The sequence below is a fragment of the Hoplias malabaricus genome, chromosome 2, assembly GCF_029633855.1.
Source record: "Hoplias malabaricus isolate fHopMal1 chromosome 2, fHopMal1.hap1, whole genome shotgun sequence".
Taxonomy (NCBI): domain Eukaryota; kingdom Metazoa; phylum Chordata; class Actinopteri; order Characiformes; family Erythrinidae; genus Hoplias; species Hoplias malabaricus.
In genome coordinates this window covers 20,180,808-20,201,480 of record NC_089801.1, presented here as the reverse complement: position 1 = coordinate 20,201,480, position 20,673 = coordinate 20,180,808, and the positions used below count along the sequence as shown (strand labels likewise).

The 20,673-nt window shown below is 43.1% G+C and overlaps 1 protein-coding gene across 1 annotated transcript in view; it reads left to right on the top strand.

The window, feature by feature from the left end:
- pappaa (pregnancy-associated plasma protein A, pappalysin 1a) overlaps positions 1 to 20,673 on the top strand; it is a 115,922-nt gene that overhangs the window by 73,272 nt on the left and 21,977 nt on the right. Inside the window, exons 16-20 of the mRNA XM_066660978.1 lie at positions 11,378 to 11,561; positions 11,646 to 11,847; positions 12,595 to 12,784; positions 14,977 to 15,124; positions 15,476 to 15,594. Of these exons, the coding sequence (XP_066517075.1) occupies positions 11,378 to 11,561; positions 11,646 to 11,847; positions 12,595 to 12,784; positions 14,977 to 15,124; positions 15,476 to 15,594 (843 nt within the window). The remainder of the gene's footprint in view (positions 1 to 11,377; positions 11,562 to 11,645; positions 11,848 to 12,594; positions 12,785 to 14,976; positions 15,125 to 15,475; positions 15,595 to 20,673) is intronic.

Sequence of the window (20,673 nt, the reverse complement as noted above, 5' to 3'; positions counted from 1 at the left end):
GCGAGCATGAACGGATGAATGAGCCCATGCCAAAAGCTTTTACATTCTCAGCAGTCATTAACATTATAGAGCAGCACCTCACCTCAGGACCCGCATGTGGAAGCAGTTAGTGGTGGCACTAACAGCTCTACTCTCCCTCTCTCCTCACTCGCCCCCTCAACCTCCCTCCAACACCTTCCCCACAGTCAGCAAACTCCTACAGCTACATTTCCAGGAGTCTGGGTGAACAACCCAATAAAAAGTATCCAATATACTCCTTTACCCCAAATGTCTCCAATCAACCAATCAGCTGCAAGACACCCAGCATTTCTTAGGAACTGAAGTCTATTCATCTGGAATTTATCCCTCCTTTCCTGTTGGAATATTGCTCTGATGATTTAACTGTATCCCGCTGCTCCTCAGCGTAATACTGCAAGGCCTTATGACGCTCTGTCCCACACTTGGCATTGGACATGGTGACTTTCGGCTCATGTGTAGCCACTCCAGAGTGTCTTATTGTTGAGCAATCTCAAATAGACTTGAGTATTAGGCCTCTGACCCGTGTGTGACATTGCTGTGTGTAAAAAAAAAAAATGGACACAAATATTAGTAGACGCCAGCTTGAAGTCTGGATTTTGCCCTGAATTTTGTGCTAAATGCCATTCCGGGCCATTGGGAATTGATGTCGGCATGTGTTATAGGCTGAGTAAGTGGACAAAGTCAAGTTAAAATGTGTATAAATATGATCTTCGGTCATTTTAATGAATGTAGAAATGGAGATGTAATTCCTGACGCCCAGGCTGAGGTCATTAAGAGTTCATGTCATGTGCCATGGCGAGAAGCTGCTGACTTTTCCAGATTTGTATCTCAGTGGGAATTTCCTAAGGGATCCAGCTGCGGTGACTGTAATGAGCGCACTGCCCAAAATGATGTCTTGGCAGGAGAGACCACCTTAAATCCTGTCAGTATTTCTTAATAATGTATAATTCTGAGACTGTTATAGAAGTGTTATTATTTTTTTTCTTGATGGTAAGTGCATTATTGCATGGTCCTCTTGTTGATCCCAGCCCAGAACTATACAAACCCTATAGAATACTCCACTTCACATTAAATAATTGAAGCATGAGAGAAGGCAGAGTGTATGGAGGCTGTGTTTTGGTTATCCAGACAATGCTAGGTAAACTCCAAATAGTAAACAACAACTGTAGCAACAATGGAGGAGTTTCTAGTTATGCTTCTTCTTTACCGCCGCGTTTGGATTTGGGGAAGATACTCATGCTGTGTCCAACACTGTGCCCTATTGACTATATAGTGCACTAATTTACTAGTGTCAGAGTGGGCAATTTTCAGTGCACTCAAACCATCCCACAATGCACCACGAAAGTAGTGTACATTCCACATGCAGTAGTGCATATCGGATACCCATAATACACCACTGTGTTTGGTAAAACCCCAAATTAAGTGATGCCTGAATCATTCACTACCCTCCTGAGTTCAGTTGACTATAATAGTGCAGTATATAGTGAGTAATGTAGGGAATACTGAATAGGGAGTCATTCCAGACACAGCGGGAGATGCTGTTTAGCAGAACGCTGGATTTTGAAGATTGAAGAGTTTTCTGACCACACAGTGATGAGGTTGCCCGACCAATCAGAGCTGTCTGTGAGCCATTGAGTGAGGAATCTCTGATGATGTTTCTTTACCTGATCTTTACCCATGTGTTCAAAGTTAGCCCATTTCCCAGACAGCAGACACTTTTGGGCCAAATCTGTCTCACCTTTGGCACTTAAAGCTTGGTTATGGCACTAGCAAGTGTGTGTGGGCCAGAAGTTGCCAAGTAGTATCATGTGCCGGGCTTGACTGGACTTATGGCATTAGCTGTGTGTTCCAGACATGAGACAAATATTGATTTGTCTCAGACTTGGTCCACAGCACACCTGACCTTGGCTGAGTTGAAGAAGCCAGACTCATCCCGAGTGAGTACTGTCGGTTTTGGCCACACAAAATCTGGGCCAAACGAGGATAGGCCTTATGCTCATTGCTATCTGGGTTGGTCCCTTAAGACAAAGGGTGACCATGTTGAGCTTGGGTGCTGTGGTACGGTGGAGAAAATGACTTATCGCTTGTGTGGCCCCTTTAAGACACTAGGGTGGTCACACTGAGGGTACGTCTTGTACTTTTTCTCATTGTAGTTGTATTGTATTTTTATTTATATTGACTCCATATGCGTCCAAAATTTGAAGATTATTATTACTACTATTATTATTTTTGTTTCTTTGAACCCTAGTGCAACTTATAAAGTCCACAGTTTGACCCTATGTCCTTTGTTGTGCATTTGAGGGCATTGTACACTGTTTGTACCTTTGGAGAATGAAAATTTGAAGCTACCCAACAGGTTCTTTCCAAAGGGACAGTGGAAAAACAGGCAGGTATGTTGTGTTTGTGTATGTGTGTATGAGGGAGAGAGAGAATGCAGCATCAGCACGGAAAAGTGTGAAAGAGAAGAATGATGTCAAAAGGCATGCTGTTTCACTGGTTGATGGCAGACGTGCTTAACTCATGTCAAAAAACAGGCTTCCAGGAACTCCTTCAGAAGGCCCTATCTCCGCAGCCATCTGTGCTTGTTTGTGTGCGAGAGAAACAAGAGTGTGGCTGCTTCGTTGTTTTTGTTTTCTCCTCGTAAACTCCCCGCTTTTCTTTCTCAGATGTGTGATGGATAACTGGTGTGGGAAACACACACATTCCACTTTCCCCCGGCCCATGCAAATCTGCTCGTAAGATTAGACGGCCCCCCCGGCAGGGCTGCCCTCTCTCTCCACTGACGATAGAGCACGTAATCCATTATTTAGGCAACAGCTGGACGACTTTGAGGGACGTGTCCGACGGCACTTTTGCATCCAGTTTGAGACATGGTTGACTTAGTTTTGCCAGCGGAATATTCCCACTGCGCTTTAGGCAATACCATGGCAAATATACAGGGGGCGCTGCATCTCCGCTAAGATTTATTGATGAAGTGTTTCGCTGCTGCTCACAGGGTTTTGTTCAACAGTTAGAGCTTTCTTTTAAGAACATTTCAAGTGCCAAGTTTGGCTACGCAACATGGACAAACAAGCAATTTATATTTATACATTTATACCTTTATAGCCAATCACTAATTCTCTCCAGTTTCACCTAATCAGATAAGCTCTCTCAATCACACAAGATGCCACCGACACCTGGAGGCTGTGGACAAGCACATGCTTCCTCCCAGACATGTGATGTCAACCACTGTGTCACTGCTGCTATCGCATTGCGACTGAACGGCTCCACACGCCACAGCCTGCCTAGGTCTGTCACATCAGCTGACCAATGCTCTGGGTAGATGGCACTGTGTTTTGTGCTGAAGAGAGGAAATGTGCCGTAGCACCCACCAACCGAGAAAGTGTGAGGCCACGTGTGCCGTCTTAAACCTTCCAGATGTGAATGGCTGATCAGATCAAACCAGCGCCATACTGATGATAAGGCTAAAGCCTACCCGGAATTACTGGGCGCAAGGCGGGAACACACCCTGGAGCACCAGTCCTTCATAGGGCAACACGCACTCACATAATTACTCACACACTCACACCTATGAACTCTTTTGAGTCATCAATCCACCTACCAATGTGTGTTTTTGGAGCGCGGGAGGAAACCGGAGCTCCCGGAGGAAACCCACGCAGACACAGGGAGAACACACCACACTCCTCACAGACAGTCACCCAGGGGAAACCCACGCAGGCACAGGGAGAACACACCACACACCTCACAGACAGTCACCCGGAGGAAACCCATGCAGACACAGGGAGAACACACCACACTCCTCACAGACAGTCACCCGGAGGAAACCCACGCAGACACAGGGAGAACACACCACACTCCTCACAGACAGTCACCCGGAGGAAACCCATGCAGACACAGAGAGAACACACCACGCTCCTCACAGACAGTCACCCAGGGGAAACCCACGCAGGCACAGGGAGAACACACCACACACCTCACAGACAGTCACCAGGAGTGGGACTCGAACCCACAACCTCTAGGTCCCTGGAGCTGTGTGACTGCGACACCTACCTGCTGTACCACTGTGCTGCTCCTGAACAAGAACAATTCTGTGTAATTCTTATATATTTAATAGTAAAAGAAAAAAAAAAAAGTGGAATTTCCCTTTAAGACTCGATTGATATGGGAACTGAATATGGATCCTATGAAACCGTGAAATATCATATAATATTGAACGTCAGAGAAATGTGCAGTTAGGGCTGAGACTGATGACCGTATCTACTTGCAAAGTGTGGTCACATGTCGATCTGGTCAATACAGGTATGTGGGTATTGACCTGTGCTACATGTGACCACACATGCTTGGTATTGTAAACCGAGAGGAACACTGCAGTGAACAGTAATGTAATACATGAATACACTGATCAGCCACAAGATTAAAACCTCTATAACACTGATGACTCCTGTTGAAGCCGGGATGAGTTGGGGGGATATCAGTGATCGAATGGTCAGTTCTTGAAGTTGACACTGGTAGCAGGAGAATTGGGTGATTTTTAAGATCTGAGTTATTTTGACAAGGACCACATAGTGGCAGTTCCCCAAGTGCAATGGTTAGTACCTGGTTAAAACTGATACAAAGAAGAACAGCCAATGAACAGGCAGCTGGGTTCATGGGTGTCCGAGGTCCACTGATGCACAAGGAGAGAGGAGGCTAGTCCGTCTGCTCCGATCCAACAGACGTTCTCCCAAAAAAACAACGGTTTCCTCAGAGACGCGGCCTGAATTTTCTGGACACCTTCCGTCACGAGCTGATATCATCCTCTCACACTCAGCTCTGACTCAATGAAGAGGAACAGGGTCCTGGTGAACTTCAGGGTTTTCGGCATGTGCGGAGGACAAGCCTGGCTTGAATTAGACACAGTAGCCAGCGGAGAGGAGGAGAAACTCTCAGCTGTAAATAAAACAAAAGAGGAGGAAACTCCTGCACGTCTTCACAACGTGGAACTTTTTCTTCTCCCTCTCCCTCCATCTGGACACTAACTACCAGCGTCCTGCAGCTTTATGGCTGTTTGTTATGGGCTTGTTTGTGTGTGTGTGTGTGTGTGTGTGTGTGTGTGTGTGTGTGAGAGTGTGTTTTATATGTCCTTTACATTTTGCTTTCCATAGATAGATAGAGGAATGGACAGATGGAGGGACAGACAGACAGACAAACAGAAAGACAAGCAGCCACATGGATAAATGGACAGATACTTGGAAGGTAGATAGACTGCCGGGTAGATGAACGGATGGACAGATGGACTGAGCACCTCTTCACAAACTGACCCACAGAGCAGACCAGCAGAGGATCTAAAATACAGTCCACTGTGACAGCTGTCCATGAGGTCCATCCACTAAACTGTCCCTGACAGTGGTTCCCAGCCACGAACCCCAGAGGAAGGCTCCAGCAGAAAGCAGATATCATTGAGGATGGAGATTTGATTGGACCTAGCTGCCGAGAAGTCACCCAGCAGAAACAGGATATGGGAAGAGATCACACATGATCCCTGCTGTTCTTCATATGAGACACACACACACACACACACACACACACACACACACACGCCTCACTATTTTGCTTGTGGCTGAATATGATTAAAGTATATTTTAGTTATGTTTTAAATTACGTTAGAGTGGGTTGTGCTGAGTGGATCAGACACAACAAGTGATTCAAGAGTTTTAAGCATTCTGTCCACCTTGTAGATGTAAAATCAGAGACAGTAGCTCATCTGTGTGTCGTTGTCCTGTAGTCCTTCATCAGTGGACAAAGGGGACACTGTCTGCTGGAAGTTGGTGCATTGGTGCAACTGCTGTGTTTGATCCAGTCATACTAGCACAACACACACTAACACACTACTGCACTGCAGCACTGATGATGATCCACCACCCAATCATACCTGCTCTGTGGGGCATCTGCGAAGATGTGTAACAAAGTATGTAAGGAGTGTAACAAAGTATGCAGAGTAACTGATGGACTACAGTCTGTAATTGTAGAAATACAGAATGCTCCTGTATGATCAGTGAGTGTAGATACAAGGTGGTCAGTTTAATGTTTTGGATTACTGGCATTGTGTTCACGTGGGTTTACTCCTGGTGACTGTCTGTGAGGAGTGTGTAGTGTTCTCCCTGTGTCCGTGTGGGTTTCCTCCGGGTGACTGTCTGTGAGGAGTGTGGTGTGTTCTCCCTGTGTCTGCATGGGTTTACTCCGGGTGACTGTCCGTGAGGAGTGTGGTGTGTTCTCCCTGTGTCTGCGTGGGTTTCCTCCGGGTGACTGTCCGTGAGGAGTGTGGTGTTTTCTCCCTGTGTCTGCGTGGGTTTCCTCCGGGTGACTGTCCGTGAGGAGTGTGGTGTGTTCTCCCTGTGTCTGCGTGGGTTTCCTCCGGGTGACTGTGAGGAGTGTGGTGTGTTCTCCCTATGTCTGCGTGGGTTTCCTCTGGGTGACTGTGTGAGGAGTATGGTGTTTTCTCCCTGTGTCTGTGTGGGTTTCCTCTGGGTGACTGTCTGTGAGGAGTGTGGTGTGTTCTCCCTGTGTCTGTGTGGGTTTCCTCCGGGTGTTCCGGTTTTCACCCACGGCCCAAAAACACACGTTGGTAGGTGGATTGGCGACTCAAAAAGTGTCCATAGACGTGAGTGTTTGAGTGAATGTGTGCGTGCGTGTTTGTGTCCTGTGAAGAACTGGCGCCCCCTCCAGGGTGTGTTTCCGTCTTGCGCCCAGTGAGTCCAGGTAGGTTCCGGACCCACCATGACCCTGAACTGGGTAAGGGTTATGGACAATTAATGAATGAATGGTTTATGAGAGCAATTATCATATCCAGCCTATAGAAAGCTCAGAGGATTCAGGCCCACCACTGGCATCATGCTATTGATCAATTCGGGGAAAGAAAACCCACCTCTGTCTCTCTCTCTCTCTCTCCCTCTCTCTCTCTCTCTCTCTCTCTCTCTCTCTCTCTTTCTCTCTCTCCACCATATGGAAGACATATGTTTGTTCATACAGAGAAATACAAAAATAACTGAATTATGTCTGAGTAACTAGATATTGTTTTGGTGCGTCGCTGAATAGGATCAAGATGAGCCGCTCGTGTAAGTGAGCGGAAGAGAAGGCGGATGTGTGTGTGTCCATAACTTTAACCAAGTGCAGCTTGTGTGCTCTAGACTCTGGCTCCAACATGAAAAGCCCCGTTTTTCTTGTGAAATCGGTGTTAACATGATATCGCTGGGTCTAAAGATGCCATCAAATCTCTTCCATTGGTCGTCTGTGAGAGAGACTGCACAGGGGCATGTAATACATATGTTCACCCGTCTTTCATTTCATCCCTCTATCCTTATGCAGTTCTGGGTTGTATGGCATTACGGCAATAAGCCACGAGAGGCCCTTCGTCACAATGATTTGACCACTGTAGTAGGGGTCTCTATAGACCTGGTTTGAAGAGAGCGCTGTTACTGAACATCAGACATCAGCATGGCTGTGATTCGGTCATAGACTTGAGGCCATGAGTGGAGTGCTGAGAATAACCCCAGCCGTGCTGATATTCACTAACAACCCCAGCTCAGTGTGATACCGCTTTTATACTTTTCTACAAACATTGTATATTTATGATTTGCTTTTTTAAATTATCTTACTTATTAGTCATTTTTTTTTATTAAACTCCACCCACAAAAGAGAGTTCCACACTAATGTGCTACTTTGTGTACGTCTATGTTACCACAGCTTGGCATGCATGTAGAGTTAAAAATACACCCACCGGCACACCCAAGGACAAAGACACCTTAAAAGTGCACTGTTTGGAATCCTTTTCTTTTTTAATAACAATTTCACACATACGAGTGGAACAGTGGTGCAGCAGGTTAGTGTCACAGTCACACAGCTTCAGGGTCCTGGAGGATGTGGGTTTGAGTCCCACTCCAGGTGACTGTCTGTGAGGAGTGTGACGTGTTCTCCCTGTGTCTGCGTGGGTTTCCTCCAGGTGAGTGTCTGTGAGGAGTGTGGTGTGTTCTCCCTGTGTCTGCTTGGGTTTCCTCCGGGTGACTGTCTGTGAGGAGTGTGTTGTGTTCTCCATGTGTCTGCATGGGTTTCCTCCAGGTGCTCCGGTTTGCTCCCACGCTCTAAAAACATATGTTGGTAGGTGGATTGGTGACTCAAAAATGTCTGTAGGATTAAGTGTATAAGGGAATGTGTGAGTGTGTGTGTCACCCTGTGAGGGACTGGCGCCCCCTCCAGGGTGTGTTCCCGCCTTGCGGCCAGTGATTCCAGGTAGGCTCCGGACACCCCGCAACCCAGAATTGGATAAGCGGTTACAGATAATGGATGGATGGATGGTTTCAGACAATGAATGAATGAATGGATTTCACATATACACCAGAATAATATAACAATATCATTAAATTATAAATAAATTTAGGTTTATTTGTTAGCACATCATAGTGAGTGTTCCATTGCCTGTTTGTACTTATAGTTTTAGTATTAATTCACCTTAATGGGGAACCAATTTTCGTTTTATAATACACACTATGAAATAAAATGTATCGTTCAGTGTGTTTTTTTGGTAATATCATATTGTCACTGTCTACGTTCCAAATTATTGTGGAATTAGTGAATTACGATACTTAATTTTGTTAATTTATTGATGCAATTTGATGCCACTGGTTACACTCTAAATAACGCCCAGGGAATGTCTCATGTCCAATTAGATCACTTTGTCAGAACTAACCATGTATAATAATAATTATATAATGATAAAAGCTTTAAACTACCGTTCAAGCAAAGATACATTTTTATTTTTAACATGCCACAAGCTGAAACATTGCTGTGAGGACCTGATGGATTTCAGCCACTTAAACTTTAGTAGTGATTAATCTGGATACTCTAAGTCATCCCAAAGCTATGGGACCTGCTGTTGGTGCTCTATAACTCCACACAGATTTACACCCCTTTCACCAACACATGGCATTAATTGTGATGGCCTCAGGCTCATGTGCAGCTGCATCCAGACCAAGTCTAAGCAGGTCTGAGAAATGGTCAGTGTTATAACATAAATGGGTACACACACTAGAAAGCATTCTTTGCTCACACGACTTGGAGCTTTTAAGGTGGATTTTCAGGTGGTTGGAGCAACAGATAGAGTCTGCTCTCCATCTCCTTGTCTTTTAAACAGACGCTTCTCATTTGTATCGAGTGGGGAGCACGTGTTTAATTCAAGACACTCCATCTCTGCGATGTCTCAGCATCGTCCCCGTCATAACTCTGTAGTTTACGTCATGACCGCCTTGCTTCCACTGGCAAGTAGTTACCGGCTACTAAAAAAATGCTTCCTGCAGGCTTCTAAGAGGGATGGAAATGATGATGAATGTGTGCTCTGCTGATTATGTGTTTCCTTTGATATGATTCTTGGATGGCAGTACCCCAGTGAGGTTATCAGATTCACTCGGATTGTTCTATGACTGAAACCATATTTGATGCAAGCTGTTATGGAGAGACTTTGAGATCTGAGCTTACGTTATGCTCAGCGTAACTCGAAACATGCAACACCTAAAAATATGGTCTTCTATGATTGTGCGTGTGGATCAGAAGGGTATTTTCAGGCCATGAATTGTGGATTTTGAGGATTAAAGAAATGTTTTATGACCAAACATTCTTCATCCTTATGTGTATAAGACAGAGCCTGTCAGGAAAAAAAATGTCCTGTACAGATACTGTCTTGTTTGCTAAAGTGCACAAGTCCCTTCAAAGCTACCGCAGTCGTTTACCTTGAAGGTCCATTCTCTTCTCCAGAAAAAAGGTTGAACATCTGTTTTAAATACAACGACAATGTCTTGAGTTCAAATGGAATTTGGGAAATTCAGCTTTTAAATATCCAAAAAATATATAATAATAATAATAATAATAATAATATGGTGCAAATAAGTTTCTGACTTAAAAAGTATTAAAAGACGTACAATTAAGGGTCCCACCACAGTGACAGTGAAAGATGCCATCACAGTGCAATGTGTAACGAAATTATAAATGAAATCTTAGTGAAATTTTCTTACAAGATTCATATTAAAACTTGACTTATTACTCTTGTATTACATTGTTATAATTAGGTAATTGCACGTGTAAACTGAATTCCAATTACATTCAGTTTTCCTTTCCGTACGGACTTGTCTCTTATTAGTCCTGTCTTGGATGTTGAGGGAGGAGACAGCACTGTTCCTTCACATTCCCTATCCCTAATAATTGAAGAGGTCAAACTGCAGTTGTTTAGTCCCAAGCTCAGTCTTAAAACTCTAAATGTAGGAGGCCACATCCATCCCCATTAAATAACTAATATCACTATGGTTTTTATCATCAGAGACTCTTAGAGATTAAGGTATTGAGAGTTGACAGGGTCCAGTGTTAGCACAATTGGAAGTAAGCTTTTGGAAATTTACTGGCCTGATTAAATGTTTTGGACAAAGGCCTTAACACCTATACAGTACGTGTCTAATATACAGCGGATCGTCACTGGACGAGCTGCCACAAAAGCTTTTAGCTGCTCATGTTTTTGTTTTTTTTTTTTATTGAAGGAACAGGACTTAAATCACCAAAGATAAGCTCCAGGTATTTTAAAAGGGTATAACAAGGCAAAGTTACGAGAAGGGATATAAAGATGAAAAGCCCAGGCTAAAAACAAAGGCTTCCCGAGATGATTTTTTTTTTTTTTTTGGTTTGTAACCAGATGTTGGGTCAGTCGAGGGCATTTTTGGAATATCAGTGTTTCAGCGAGGCAACGGAAGCCAACATTCTTTTGCCTTGGTATCCAAAACCACACACTGACCTGTTTAGATCAAAACAGCCCGTTGTGTCTGGGCTTTGGCCGGGAAACGTGCATTGGCATAATGGCCAGATGTACCAGATATCTCCCAGAAATCTTTACCACTCCGCATGAAAATAAAGAAACGTTTGATGTTTAATCAGTGACTAGTTCTGGCCTGACGTTTCGCCGAGTGCCAGGGCTACACTGTCATGGCTGGCTGACCCACATGTACTGTCCAATCAGTTTCAAATCATGACACATGGCTAATTATAGGCCTGCGATCTTCTGTCGTTCTGCCCAAAGAGCAATAGCTTTAACATTTCTAGGTCTAGGTTTATTTATTTATTTATATATTTATTTGTTCTTGTCGGCAAAGACATCTGCAATCTTAGCACAGATCCATAAACCCATGGATCATTAGAGTTATCACCACTACTAGGATATAAGACCTAATCAAGTATATACTTGATGGATAGGGTTTGGGTGGTGAAAAAGAATAGCAAGCTAAGGACATATCTCTACTTTATCCAATGCTGATCCTTCCATCTGCTTTTTTCTGCCCACGCATTGCAGTCAGGGTCCACCGTGACTATGACCTGTACTGATGGCAAGTGGAACAAGCAAGTCTCCTGTGAGCCGGTGGACTGTGGCCTGCCGGACAAGTACCACGTCCACCCTGCAGACTTTCACTTCCCGGAAGGCACCACCTACGGCAAGAAGTGCACCTTCCAGTGTCGGGAACCTGCTCTACTTGTTGGTGAGAAAAACTAAGACCGGTGAGAATTTTAGCTGAAAACAGTAACCTGAACAAGACACAGACCTGTTTCTTTGCCCCTCTCAGGCACTAATAACACCCTGACCTGTATGGAAGATGGCCTGTGGTCCTTCCCTGAGGCCCTGTGTGAACTGCGATGTCCAGCTCCTCCTCCTGTGCCCAATGCCATGTTGATGACTAAGCGCTGCAATGAGACTGGTCTCAAAGTGGGCTCCCTCTGCAAATACAAGTGCAAGCCTGGCTTCCACGTTGCCAACAAACTCAAGAGGTACCTGTCAGAAACCTGCCGTAATTAACAGCTCTGTCTGGGAACCCTCCTTAGGGTCCAGATTTTATCATCGTTGATGATGAAGAGCTCATAAATATTCTTTAATGTAGTCAATGTGCAGACTTAAGATTATTATTAACAGAAGATTTGCAGTGGGGTCCCAGACAAAGTCAATGTACCATTTGGGCTTCCATAAATTCTTGGAAGCTCTTGGACAGATCAGTGCTATTAAATTAGCTGGTTAACTGCTAGCCAGGGTCTTACATTTTTCTCCTCCACTTTAAAAGCACAATTCAGCACTTTCTCTCAGGTGCAAACTGGTGCTAAATTCTGATTGATAACGTCAAGAACAGTATGACATGATGAAACACTCATGTTTTATGTGATAGAGGAACACAGCAAAGAGCAGAATCTGCATCCTGCCATTGGGTTTAGTTACATTTTGAGTGGCATTTTGACCTCAGATGAAAATGGAGTAAGTGAAGGAAAACAAAAACTTTCCAACTTGCCAAAACGATGCTGTGGTTGGGGTATGGTAAGGTGTGTGCCAGTTTCTAAAGCTGAATAGTTCTGCTAATCAGTGCAGCATTTGTTGTGATCTCCCACTAATTATGACTGGAGCTCATCATTTCATAATGCTACCTTTCCTTGATGGTAATCAAGTTATCACGAGTTATCACTGAGTTATCACGGTACTCTGCTGTTATATATGGACAACAACACTAAACTGAATCTCCCTGTCTGAAGGCGGTCATTTAAGAGGCAGTGTACAGAGGATGGCCGGTGGTTGGAAGGCTCCTGTGAGCCAGTCACCTGTCCACCGCCACCGCCGGTTTTCCACGGCATGTACCAGTGCACAGACGGCTTCAACTTTGACAGCACGTGCTGGCTCCAGTGCAACGGGGCCAATCACACGGTGAGGCCGCCGTGCAAGCAGGTCCGTCTCTACCTTGTTTCTTCAACTTTCTACCATTTCTAAGCCTGCTTGAGTCTCTGAAGTCTCTCTTTTGACTAATGAATTAATTAAATGCTTATTCTTCACTGCATTTCTTTATGTTGAATGCTACAGAGTATTGCCTGTGTAAATTCTCATTCATGTCTTTGACTTTAACCACTTGTGTCAAGCTTTAGCCCTTCAAGAGCTTATTATAGACATGTAGTCGCAGTATTACAATGTAATGATAATTAATTTAATGCTTATTAATACTTACTTTTTCCTACCCTGCATGTTCTAAAGTGTTGTGTATGTAAACTCTCAGTCAAGTAAATTTAATGAACAGATTAAATTTGGATTTAGCCCTTCAAGATCTAGAACTACTGTAGACAGCTTTGCTATTACAATGTAATAATTATTTATAGACATATTTATAGATACACAGATGCATTTAAATGGTTTGTTAAATGTTCACACTTCTATTGTTATAAAGGCCTTGACGAAAGCCCCTTTAAAATAATTTTAATGGGGAATTTTTGGTGTAGTTATATCATTTATGGTATTCCAATCAATAAAAGCATATATGCATATGAGAAGTGATTCCAAGCATGCAAAGGTAAATACGGTATGGTATATACTTGTACAATCTACACTGATAAATCGTAATTGGGGAATAAAGGGTTAATTGAGATTTGTACAAGCCATGTGTTCTGCTCATATTATATATTTGATATTATATAAAGTCCCAGCAAATCTAGGAAAATCCAAATTGTTGTTTTCCATAAATAATTTGTAGAAATCGTCATGTTTGACCACATGCGGTGTACGTTTTGTGTCATAGACATTATCTTCATCTTACCACCTCATTCTCTTCATCTCTCCATCATCTCTTCTGTCCATCTGGTTCAGTTTAGATGAAGAGTGTGAGGGGCTCTGGTTTTGGAACGTGGAACAGGGCTGTGTTGTGTTTGAATGTCTTTGTCAGTCACTCTCTCTTGCACGTACAACACTTTCTGTTGCTCGGTTGACCATCTGCCTGGCAGCCCTTTGATGTTTCATTATGTCAGATGACCTCATGATGGAATTTGCAGCATGGCACAAGCACAATCAAGTGATCCTACAGATGTAATCCCAAATACTTTTGTTGACGGCTCATAGGCACCAAAAGATTACATGCAAAAATCCCTGTTGTGTGACTCCATTAAGCCCCGGTGTAATTGCATTCAATTTTTCCTAAAGCCTTGGAGGATATAAATTCTTATATATATATATATATGAATTTATATCCTCCAATATATATATATATATATATATATATATATATATATATATTTATATGTATATGTATATTCGTGTATCTGCTCAATAACAATGTATTAAATAAGGGGTTACATATTTACAAGTATCTCTGTGATCCCTGTGTATACCAGACGGTGTAAACTGCACCCAAATATCTTTACATTACACTGCCTCCTCTAAGAGGAAATTCAAATTTTAAAAATAAATAAACAAACAAATAAATAAATAAACCAATAAGTAAATATTAAAAATGAGAATTAAAATGAGATTTATGAACTTCAAAATCAACCAAATTAAATATGGTACCTTTATGTTCCCATGGTACTAACGCATATTGTTGAGGGTCTTACAGCTGAGAGTATGAAATCAAATCAAATCAAATCAAATTTATTTATATAGCGCTTTTAACAACTGATGTTGTCACAAAGCAGCTTCACAGAATTCCAGTAAGACAAAGATTTGACATGAAATGTAAAAACAAATGTAAACCCTCAAGTGAGCAAGCCAGGGGCGACAGTGGCAAGGAAAAACTCCCCCAGCTGAGGAAGAAACCTTGGGAGGAACCAAGGCTCACAAGGGGTGACCCATCCTCCTCTGGTCAATCTACTGGTGATGATAGTTAGTTAAAGGTATCACCACATTGACAGGTTCAGAGAGCGTTTGTATAATGTAATAATTAATTAACTACACTAACATTTATTGTTAAATGTTTATAAGCAGTTCAAATCACATTGTGTTTGTTTTGACATGTTACAGCCAGTGTTGAAATGTTTGAACCCAGTGTTTTCCAAAATAGTTGTAGTTGTACAACTAAAAAGAGTTGTACATACATATGCTTAATATTACTACATTGGATATATCGTTACACTCTTTTTGGCCTGTGGTTTTTGCCGTAGGGTCCAAACGCCAATGTGATTCGCTGCAGAAAGGATGGGAACTGGACCGGAACATTCCGGATCTGTCCCAACATTAAAGGCCAATGTGCTCTGCCTCGGAACTTGAAGTACAGTGTTGCCACCAACTGCAATAAAGGATACGGCATAGGTAGGCTTCAGTATGGATGCTCATTTCTGGTGAATTTTAAAGGGAAACATAGCCAGACCTTATTACACATGTTGCAAAACTTCTACTCATTTTTGTGTTTGGCTTTGACAGGACTAACCACGTGAACATTAGCAAGGGCAGATACTGATGTTGGATGATTAATTAGATGCTTAATTAGACCCCCCCCCCTTTTTTTTTGATGCCTAATATATGTGTACATTTCAGTATATCTCTGTTAGTAACACTGTTGTTGCATGTGTTCTTAATGTGTAATTACACATGTATTAGAGACACCATATAAGATGTCGGCTCATGCTTACTCACTCTCAATTAATTCCCTGTATCATATAGGTGCAGAATGTGAGGTTTCTTGCCAGGGCACCAACAATGAGGATGTGGTCATCCTCCCTGACAACATGACGGCTAGCAGTGTTCTGAAGCACCACTGGATGAACCCAGCCAAAGTCACGGTGTGTTTTCTTCTGTCACCCGGGACAACACACACACTTACACTTCACAAAAAGCGCTTCCTCTGAGATAGAGCCAGAGGAATGTCACACCATGCCTCTATATCTCCAGCCTGGCACAAGCTTTCAGGAAATGAGAGCTGAGGGCTGAGATTGGCCTGTGATTCATAATTTCACGGCGTCTACACTAGTGGTGTCAAAGTTAACATGTTGCCCAACATTTATGTGATAAATCAGGAAAAGTAGTTCCACAAACTTGAAGTTAGCTTCTTACTCATTTTTGCCAGTCAATAATTGGCGCAGAAATGATTAAATTATCAGATGTGAATCACCCGAGGCTCCTGGCCAGGTTTTTTGGTAATTTGTTAAAGTGGTCAAAAGTCAGGCTAAACACTTTTCAGTTTAAGGAATGAACATTTGTTGTAAGGGAACAACTTTTTAATAATTTTCTGCAACCTCTTCACCCTGTGGCAGGAACAAAATGCTGTAAAAATGTGGATTATTAAATGCCATAAACCAGTTCACATTTATAGACATATAAATACAGGGAAATGTTTGAAATAACAAACTATAACGTACTTAGCAGTACTTCAAAACCAGGTAAACAATTGCTATATGAAAAGTCTATTCTCATAATTGTCTTATGAGTCAAATATCTGTGATGATGACTGATAAAGTCTCAGGAAAATAAATAAGTCTTATTGACTAAAATCAGTTCAAAGCAGAAATAATCCCTAACATCACCCCGTGAGGACAGATTTACAAAGTAACTGACCTGTTTTGACTCCATGAACAAGAGAAAGACGAGTGGTAATACAGCGTCAAAACACAGATGAAACTTTGGTCCAAGTGCTGTTGCTGTGGCAGTGTGTGCGTGCAGGCCGAGTGTTTTCGGCGTTTAACTGGATGTCATAGTCGTGTACCCCAGCCTTCGTTCAATTATTGTTCATTAGACGCACAGTCAGGCACGCACCAGCCCAAGCAATTACCTCGCATTGGAAAAACAGCGCACCATTACGGTAATCTCTGAACTCATTTGAACCGCAACCAGGCGGAGGCCAAGTCGTAAAAGTTAAAAAGCCGTCGGTAATCACTATAATTTCAGAAATGAGCCTATTACAGGCACTAATAGAACAGCCTGATATACGTTTACCTGTCAGGGCTATTATATCGGTTCAGGGCTGATCTCTGGAACTGGTTTTAAGGGCTGGACGTAGGGCGATTGTGGTGAGCACCTGTCTATGTAAACATCAGTCTCAGATGTCTTAGAACAGTGGAAGTAGTGATAAGACTACAGTCGTGGTGTGGGGGCATAGTACTCCACTTTAGATGGCCTGCAAACCGCCGGCCTCGTAGCTTGCGCAAGTGAGATTTAATCACAGCAATGCTTAAAGCTGTTCCGGAAGTTTTCGGCAAGTTTTCACGTAGACCTCGTATGCTGCCATGTCCTCGCCTTTCCATTGCATGGTATTTTAGGACACATGGTGTGTCCGAATGTTTGTGGACACCTCTGCAAACGAGTACCTTCAGTTCTGACTCTAATAATCTATGTATAAAAGCAATGCTAATAGACTGGAGCTCTGGAACATGAGCCTTAGGTCACCATGTCCTGTGTCCAGCATTGACCAGAGGACTACAAACCCCCCTAGAAGTGAGCAATGAAGCCATATATCTGCATTCCTGGAGTGACTGAGCACTTTAAGCAGCTTTGGGATGAGATTCCCAGCGTAAAGATTTCCCAGCAGAGCAGAGTTTTTGCTGCTATTGATATTCTCCATTTGAAAAGATATCAACAAACAGTTCCACAAATGTTTGGTCTGGTTGTGTAGTTAAAACAGGGACACTGATCAATGCAGTGCTACCCCTTAACTAGACATAACCTTGGTGGGTGGCATCAGGGGACTAATACGCTTTAGGACAGCAGTGGGTTTTATTACAGATGGTGTTATTATCCTACTGTAGATGTTGCCACTTTCCTCTTATTCCTGTTTTCACCAGGAATTTGCATGGACCGTCTGCCGGCATGAAATGACACGTTGGCAATTGATTGATGAAATTGATCGGAGGCGTTGTGGGAGGGTGAGGAGACTGGATCGATGGCACTGAAGTGGGCGCGGGGTGGGTGGTGTTGGGGGGTTGAGCCAAGGTGAGATCGATGGGCTCTTGTCTTCTTTCTGCCGATCACCCAACCCAACACCTACCCCCCCATCCCACCCCCGCTGCTCTGTGCCGATCAATGGCGTCTGCATTCAGTGTCACCTGTTCCCTCCATACCGCTCTGGTGACAGGACATGCTTGTTTTCAGGCCTAGCGCTGCTTGGACACATGGACTGAGGCTAAAGTTCAGTGAAATCAAGTGTTGGATTATTTTACTCTTTGACAAGCGACCAAATCAGAAGCTCTCTCCAACTGGACAAGCCTTGTAGATGCCCCTTCAGCTATTTTAAAATCTGCAAATGTGGACACATTGCTGTGAGGGTTGCGTTCAGCCACCAACTCATCATTTACTCCAAGAGATTTGATTTCAGAATTATGATCTCAGGCACTTGCTCCACAGCATCCCACTCAATTGCTCAATGCCTTTGATGGAGAGTAAGTGGTAGCACTTTAGAACAATACTAAACTTATATAGGTTTATAATATGTTTATTAATAGGTTGTAAATGCACTAAAAACCATTAATAACCATTTATAACACAAAGTGAAACAGTGACCTGCTGTTTGCCAAATAGTGAACCCTCATCCATCTCACGTCTCTGGATACTTACCTTACTTTTTCTACCCCTTCACTCAACACTAAACCTGTCAGCTTTAGCACATGTTTGTTCATACATTTAACCACCGAGTTTGATCAATTTCTCTGACACTTTCACTAATGACTGTTAGTGTTCTTACAATCTAATTAATAACCATGTAATAAACAGGTTTTTAAAACCATTCAAAAACCTTCATATTTTAACGTGGTGCCGATTAAACAACCAGATATCTGTAACATCTTAACTTTCTGAGTTCACTGAGTTCCATCAATATTTAGACAGTGTCTACTGATGCTGGTATGATTCCAACATCACTGTGAATCTCTAAACATTTCTGTTGTTGTTGATGCACTCCTCCTGTTTCTTTTCGATGGGAAGTAGTGATGAGTCAGCTGTGGTGTCCTGAAGAAATGAAATGACACACTGCTGAATTGATTGGTGAAATTGATCCTCTGTGTGTGTGTGAGTGTGTATGTGAGAGAGAGAAAACTGGGGTTGTTGTTGTTGGTGGTGGTAGAGCTCTGTAGTGGAATCTTAGCTGTTGCTAGCTAGCATATTCCTTGGGTGTTGTCAACAGCTGATGTCCTCGCTCCACCGGGCTGTAGTGAAGATATTCAGAAGATCGTTAAGCACTGCTAGAGGCAAATTTGAGAAACCATGATCATCTGGTAGCAATCTTGAGGAACCCGTCCTGATATCCTGTTGACAAGGATGTTTTTCCTACAGCAGTTCTGTACACCCCATACCGGAGTTGAGTTCAGAAGCCTATCTTTTCCTAGCAGATCTTCTGTAGAACCTGCCCTGAAATTTATTTGAGAAGCTTGTGTTTTCTGAAATGGTTCTGTAGAGTCGTCATCCAAAATCAAGTTGAGAAACTTTTTTTTTTTTCCTTTCTTGTAATTGTTTGGCAGAGCCCTTCCCATATTCCAGTTAAGAAGCCTCTCTTTGCCTGTAATGGTTCTGTAGAACATGTCCCAACATTGAGATGAGAAGCTTGTACTTTCCTGTAGCAGTTCTCTTTAATCAGGCCTGAAATTGTGTTGATAAGCTTTTTTAATTCTAGATAAGAACCTGACCCATCGAGTGCATTTTTCTGTAGAGATTCTGTAGCGCCTCTCCCAAATATCAAGTTGAGAAATTTGTATTTTCTTCTAGCGTTTCTTTAGAACTCCCAACATAAATTTTACCCTCCTGTTATGTTGCGGGTCAAATTGGCCCGTTTTAAAGTTTGAAGATCTAGGAAAAGTAGTTAAAAGTATTTTTTTCAGTATGAAACTTCTTCTGCTTGCCTCAATTAATGTAATCAGCATGTAATATGAAAATGGTTCATCTCACATATTTGCAAACACCCCCTGCATGTTTATATCACATATATACTGTTCGGGTCAATTTGACCTGGCAGTCAAACTGGAGGTAAAAAGGTGTCAGAAATGTCAGAGTATTTCTTTGTTTGTGTGAGACACACACACACACACACACACGTAGGTACACAGGTACACAGGTGCAGATGTTATGACTTTTGACATGAACTATTCATGTTCTCGCAAGAAAATCTCCACCCACATTCAGTAGACACTCAACAGGGGAGGGGCAAAACATAATGGATTCTCTGCATGGGAGTCCTACCAACATTACACTGTGTCAGGCAGACCTTTACAAAATGAGCAGCTGAAGCAAAATAATGACAGTGCAGGAGGCTCTGGAAGTCATCATTGATCATGACAGTGAAACAGAGGAAGATGTGTCTGAAGACGAAGACTATCTTGAGCTAAATTCTGATTCTAATGATTCTGATATTGGGGCGGCACAGTAGCAGGTAGTGTCGCAGTCACACAGCTCTAGGAACCTGGAGGTTGTGTGTTTGAGTCCTGCTCCGGGTGACTGCCTGTGAGGAGTGTGGTGTGTTCTCTCTGTGTCTGTGTGGTTTTCCTCCAGGTGATTGTCTGTGAGGAGTGTGGTGTGTTCTCCCTGTGTCTGTGTGGGTTTCCTCCGGGTGATTGTCTGTGAGGAGTGTGGTGTGTTCTCCCTGAGTCTGCATGGGTTTCCTTCGGTTGACTGTCTGTGAAGAGTGTGGTGTGTTCTCTCTGTGTCTGCGTGGGTTTCCTCCGGGTGACTGTCTGTGAGGAGTGTGGTGTGTTCTCCCTGTGTCTGTGTGGGTTTCCTCCGGGTGATTGTCTGTGAGGAGTGTGGTGTGTTCTCTTTGTGTCTGTGTGGGTTTCCTCCGGGTGATTGTCTGTGAGGAATGTGGTGTGTTCTCCCTGTGTCTGCATGGGTTTCCTTCGGGTGACTGTTTGTGAGGAGTGTCGTGTGTTCTCCCTGGGTCTGCA